This window comes from Halichondria panicea, chromosome 4 (assembly GCF_963675165.1).
Source record: "Halichondria panicea chromosome 4, odHalPani1.1, whole genome shotgun sequence".
Taxonomy (NCBI): Eukaryota; Metazoa; Porifera; class Demospongiae; order Suberitida; family Halichondriidae; genus Halichondria; species Halichondria panicea.
This window is the reverse complement of record NC_087380.1, coordinates 7,034,658-7,041,054: the sequence shown is the minus strand read 5'-3', so window position 1 is coordinate 7,041,054 and position 6,397 is coordinate 7,034,658. Positions and strand designations below refer to the sequence as shown.

Sequence of the window (6,397 nt, the reverse complement as noted above, 5' to 3'; positions counted from 1 at the left end):
ATCTAGGCTAGGGGAAAGGTCGTCTATAGCAGAGGAGGTTGGACACGCGTCATAATGTTTTACGGAGGAAAGTGTGCATGGAGAGATATACGGACACTTGCAGAGAACCGCAATTCCAAGTCAACAGCCTGCAAGCGATTTTAGCACTCCATACTAGTAGTAAATGATGCTAAAAATACCCAGTGAAACTAGAAACTGAGTAGCATAGTCATACTAGAAGTAGAGATGTCAGACCGGAAGTAGTGCGTGGGCGTATTTTCGTACAGTAATTCAATGGTAAAAAAACGGGACCTGAAAGTGAGTGAACAAGAAGGGCTTTCCGCAAGCCCTGGAAGAGTCTAGCAAACAACACCTGTTCCCAGGGGTAAAAAATAGCGTAGAATTTGATTTTTATAACAGTTTTTTATGATTTTAGCATTTGATGCTTGTTTTGTGTGTGATTTTTTCTCAAAGGTGATCATCATTTTGGCAACCAAACATGAAAATGAACAAAAACACAAGTGAGCATGTCTTTCATCTCTAACTCTCTCCAGATTATGCAAAAAGTTGCTAAAATAAGCTTTTATTTCTTGCGGAATCACAATATTGCATGGATAGATGGGTGGAGCTGGAATAGAAATGCAGTAAAATCAAGCCAAGTGTACCAATAGCTGTATTTATTTCTTAGAAGTTCTTAGAAGTTACTGAAAGTAATCATTGAAGCAATCTGAAAGCCTCTGTTGAAAAGAACCAAGAAAGATTGGAGAGAATTCCAGGGACAACAATGTAATCTACCAAAACTATTAAATTGCAAGAACTGATTCAATTTGCACACAAAAAAGACAAGAGTAATCTACTGTATTAATTAGAAGCTGTCAACAGAGTTGTATCATAGATTTATAGTTGTATGGCCTTAAATCTACATCACACTAAAAACGAATTATTTAGACCAAATGAAATTGACAGAAAAGTTGCTTATAAAGATCAAGAAACAGATACAAGCGTAAGGTGGACATTGATGAGAGTTCTGAAACATGATACAATATACTGAAAAGATAGCATGGTTACTTTAAATCCAAAAGAACTCTCTGAAGCAGGAGACATCATACTATTATAGGGACATCATAAAGATATACATTACAGAAACATTATAAACTTCATAATAGATATCAAATGGTTACAATGTTAACTCCTGAGTCCTGAGTGTCCATTTTATACTTTTTTAAAAGAGAATAGACCAAGCGGTTTATCAGATATGCTAACTTTAAGATCATTTCCGGTATTAACAACAAATTTCATAAGTCCCGCCCAAGTACATTAAAATGCGGTAAATTTTTGTACGAATTTTTCCCTGACTAGTGTTCTTCAAAACGCTGTATCTCTGCATTCGCTTGACCAAATCCAGTGCAGTAAAGTTTTTCTGGTTTGCCTAGAGTGTTCAAAAGAGATAGTAATACATAGGAGTTAGAAATAGCAAAAATGAAAATCGGTCTGACATCGCTACTAGAAGCAATGAGCCAGAAACTTAGATTAGTCACAAACATCGAGTTGTTGCTGCACTTGCCTTTGTTTTTTTTACTCCTGTCTTGATGTAGCAGGTATAGCAATCATATTGTTAAACTACTACGACTCATTAACTAACAGGAGATATAATACAAGAGAGATAGACTAGACATAGTCTGGCCACGCCCTCCCATACTTGCAAAGAGGCTGGAAATCGAGACTAGACTATATTAGGCCACTCCAAGTGACACTCTGGTTTCTGGTCCTGAAGTTTTTCTAATTGCATGCGGGCGGGCGGCTTTTCTCATTATGTCATTATCAATTTCACCTTATGAATCTCATTATTTTGCAAATGAATATCATTATCACACTATTTTGTACCACATGACCATTCTGCGCATGCGTAGTAGAAATAATGAGATAGAAATCCAAGTTATAGATAGTACATGGGCATGAGGTATCTATGTGTTATAGTGTCCCAATCACGAGGGCTTTGCCCGAGGGATGAGGGACACTATAACCATAGATACCGAATGCACATGTGCTAACTGATTTAGATCCCACTTTTCATTGGCTGCCTCAGGCAAGAAGTGTATCTATAAAAGCAGCAAGCCTTAGCAACAGCTTTATTTTTGAAAATGTCCTGTTTTGACAAGCTAGATGATTTCTGCTTCTCTGCTAAAAAACCTTTGCATTGGCCTTGCTTCAACATTGGAATGGACAACTAGTGACTCCACCTTGTGCAGGAAGCACTCTGCAACAAATGAGCCCAGCCTCCTCTTTTCTCTGCACTCAAGCCCCACCCCCAGCTCAAGCTTCTCAGTAAACTGTTCTGATATGTACGGCTAGCTAGCAAGGAACAGCTTGCAGCAATGCTACAGTGCACTATCATTCCCAAAAAGACACAAGAGTCTACTGTTTGAAACATGGCTGCAGGATAGAAACAGAAGTCAGGAGGACGAAGTTGACAAATACTACAAGTTGAAGACATGCTTTCATGCTTGTGACAATGGACCCAGAACTGTTATAATCATTGGCTCTTAGTGTTCCTCGTAGAGACAAGAAAAGATACTGGTGAACCCTACCATCAACCCAGCAAACGCTATAGAAACTGGTAGTGAAAAAACTGAACAGCCATAGCTAATTATCATGCAGCTAGCTACAGCTTTATTATCATTTCTGTGCATTAAAAAAATTATACTTGTACTTTATACCCTCAAGCTTATAATTCCCTGGGAAACTATGAGATTATGGCTCATAATTCCCTGCTAAACACACACAAGTGGGATCTAATAATGAGATAGAAATCCAAGAATAAAATCTGATGCGGGCGGTGGACCAGAAACCAGAGTATCACTTGGAGTGGCCTTATAGACAAGCAAGAATGGGTAAAATGTTGACCATTATTTTTATGGTCAACATTTTTTAAGCGTATTCATGAGATTATTGATGACTAGTAATGACTAAGGGATGACGCGTGTCCAGCTTTCGATATAAAAGTTAAAACTCGGCCTAGGCCTTGGCCTAGTAGAGGGGCGTTCCCGTAGGCATTGCAAGAGTTCCCCAGAGCCGAGCCAGAGCCAGGCCCCTAGCCCTTATATACTTTGACTTCGTGGACATGACATGACAGGAGATGGCTCTGAAAATAAAAGAAATAAGTGCAAAATTTGGCTGGGAAGGAGGTCCCCTTGACCGTCTCTATGTGGTTGTTTCCTTTGAAGGTACAAACTACCAGACTTATAGCTATATAAATCTAGCATTGAATCAGAAGCACAGTAGATAATGGAAGCCAGCGATCCTGTCATGCCATATACTGATATAGTCTAACTGGTCCCCCATAAATGAGTCCCTCGAACTGTCTATGTCAGAATGCCCTGCCGTATGTACTGAGGCAGCCCCCCTCCCACTGACCATCAAGTTGCCATGGACTATTCACCAGGGCCGGGTTAGGTGGACTGTTTTCTGTACTGGGGGAACCATTAAAGTTTATTTCTGCCACATAATTATGGTCCAGGGGGATCATTTGCGGTGTGACAATCCAATTACCCACCGAGTAGTCTGTTGGATTGAGTAAAATTGCCTCTTCCCATGCCGATATATTGCTTTTAGTAAAGGCTCGCTATAATGCTTGCATTGACTTGATGCTTCCAAGTAGGAAAGGAGAGACGGACAACCACAGAGAGACTGATACATTGGAGCCGGGGCCTACCGATGTGTACTGTGGACTGGAATGAGGTGCATGAGCAATTGTGTGGATTCAGGAAATTGTCTTTGTCAGTTTATAACTGCAAAACTGATGTAATGGCATTTAATAGCGTAGTACTACATGCGACTATAATATGTGTACATGTTTAGGTTTACTGTGGTCAAACAGATTACGTATACTGCATTTCATATTTTCACTCTGCTCTTTAAATGCAGGAGTTAGTGTTTCCACTGAAGGAACCCTTGCAGACCAGCGGTACCCAATCCCTCAAGCTTGACTTGTACCGAAATAACATTACAATGAGAAAAAAGTGAGAGATTAAACGAAACGAAAATGTTTCATATTGCTTGACCTATAGTACATATTATGAGTTTAACTATACGTTATGTTTATACAGGTTTGTTGGTACATTGGATATCCCACTTGGTCTTCTCGCAAATGGCAGATACCAATCCCCACCACTCTCTTTAAAGAACAAAGAGGGGGAGTCACTGCAGGTGATTCATTTATTTTGTTTGCATAATGGTATTGGTATACAATTTGGAGCTGGCCGTGCCGATAATAGCATATATATACTCTTATACTCCTGAGCAGCTGTTCCCTCATCATCACCCGCTGATAACATACGTATATGTTAATGCAATTCTGTTGTAGTCACATGACCTCAAGCACTCATGTATTACCCCCCTCCAGTCTACAGTCAGTGTGACAGTGGAGTATGATCCCACTAGCAGTCCTTCCAAGGAGATACATGATGGTACTGTATACACATGCACAGACTGCATGCAAGTAAAACAAGCGCTATATTTACTGAGCATGGCCAGTGTTACAATAATTATGTCATAGTGTGGAGTTGTCCCACTATTATTATACAATAGGCAATATTTCTTTTTTGCTATCAAAAACTTTCTTCTGAGCAGACATAATAATTATACACATTGTATTATTGTGGCATGTTTACATGTGATGTGTATGTCATTGCTTGTCATGTGTTTCCAGGGTCCCTCACACTAAGAGAGGTGAGAACTGCCATGTGGGGTGCTCGTGCTGAATGGTACAACCTAGGGCTTGCGTTGGGACTACCAATGGAAACACTAGAGGTGATTAAAGGGCATGCAGTTTCCCAATACCCTCAAATCAGTGATTTGCCCAGAATTTTCGAAGTGGCAATGAGCTGTAAGGTTTCCCACTTGAACGCAGCAACGACAATCAAGATCATAATTATTTCCAATAGTGCATGAAGCCATAGAGATTGACTGCATGCTGGGATGTGCTAGCCTCAATTCCAGGCCAATTAAAATACGGCCTGGTACCTATTGCATGAGTGATAGCTATAGTGCACATATGCTTCAATTTACCCAGAATATGTGCTTCTCAAGGACCCCTCCAACCTTAAACATAACTTGATGGTGTCGAGTATACTATATATACTACTGTGATATAATAAATATGATTCTACAATGCAAAATTGTGTGCAGTTGTTTTGATGCCATGCATTGTTGTAATCCTGTAGCTGAAGACGACAGGAAACTTTATGTCCCATTTTACAGGCTATGAAAGACCACCATACCTCAAATAATCGCTTTATTACAATGCTTGGAGAATGGCTACAGTCCTCGCCTAACCCCACCTGGTCTGATCTGGTTGGAGCCCTGAGGTTACCACTAGTTAACCGCCCTTTCATTGCTGATGAGATTGAGGTCATGTACATCAAGAGTGATGACTCCTCAGTGCAGGAAAGCAAGGACACAGCAGGTGAGTGATATACTATTCTCCTGTGGAGCTAATCGGACTGTGTATTATCATAGTTGGGCGTGGCCCACCCTGGACGCTCACAATACCGTAGAAACTGGATTATTAGCGCTTACTCGACTATAAGCGTATCTTTATTTTAAAGCGCATGCTCAACTGCAGGCTTTTTATACTCGAATTGAAGCGCTTTTCCAATTATGCAAACTTAAGGTTATTAGTAGAATTGATTCATTGTCTATCTATGAGCTAGTTAGCTTGTACAGTGCCATGATAGCTATATAGCTGGTGATATCCGTCTGTAAGGACTCTCTGGGCTACCTTGTCTGATCATGCTGAGAGAATGTGAGACATGGATGAGGTCCTTTTATTCCAAGTTCCTGGTCAATATGAATGTTTTTGATGAACTGTTATTATGATATAGATCCAGTTAGGGTTGCCTGCTTGCCTTGCTTGCTCACTTTCTAGCCAGCTTGCGAGTCAGCTCTCATCACAGAGACATCCGGTTGCTGGGTGGGGCTCGAAATGACTGCATTATAGGCGCATTCTCGAATATAAGTGTATATATAGAGCTCTGCTATATTGACCCTAAAAGCGCATGCGCTAATAATCCAGTTTCTATGGTAGTCAAATAGTTCCAGTCAAGCTATAAAAGGAAAACCAGCATTTAGCTTGCAGGATCTGCAGAGATGATGCCTATGTCGTGGTATATATACCATGCAGCACGCCTCCAATGTTTAGATTATCGCTAACCTTTATTCCATTTTAAAATTGTTCTGTATACACGTGTTTCCAGGGTCTCTCACACTAGGAGAGGCAAGATCTGCCTTGTGGAGTGCTCGTGCTAGATGGAAGAGTATGGGGTTTGAGTTGGGTCTACCAATGGAAACACTAGAGGTGATTGAAGGGCATGCATTTTCCTAGCACTGTCTTCTATGGTTGTATATGTAAAATTATGAT

The 6,397-nt window shown here is 40.4% G+C and overlaps 1 protein-coding gene across 1 annotated transcript in view; it reads left to right on the top strand.

The window, feature by feature from the left end:
- The first annotated feature begins 2,995 nt into the window (after positions 1-2,995).
- LOC135335599 (uncharacterized) overlaps positions 2,996-6,397 on the top strand; it is a 106,798-nt gene continuing 103,396 nt past the window's right edge. The window contains exons 1-8 of the mRNA XM_064531137.1: positions 2,996-3,203; positions 3,638-3,717; positions 3,904-3,998; positions 4,086-4,185; positions 4,382-4,445; positions 4,688-4,788; positions 5,239-5,443; positions 6,234-6,334. Coding sequence (XP_064387207.1) covers positions 3,116-3,203; positions 3,638-3,717; positions 3,904-3,998; positions 4,086-4,185; positions 4,382-4,445; positions 4,688-4,788; positions 5,239-5,443; positions 6,234-6,334 — 834 coding nt within the window. The 5' untranslated portion in view covers positions 2,996-3,115. The remainder of the gene's footprint in view (positions 3,204-3,637; positions 3,718-3,903; positions 3,999-4,085; positions 4,186-4,381; positions 4,446-4,687; positions 4,789-5,238; positions 5,444-6,233; positions 6,335-6,397) is intronic.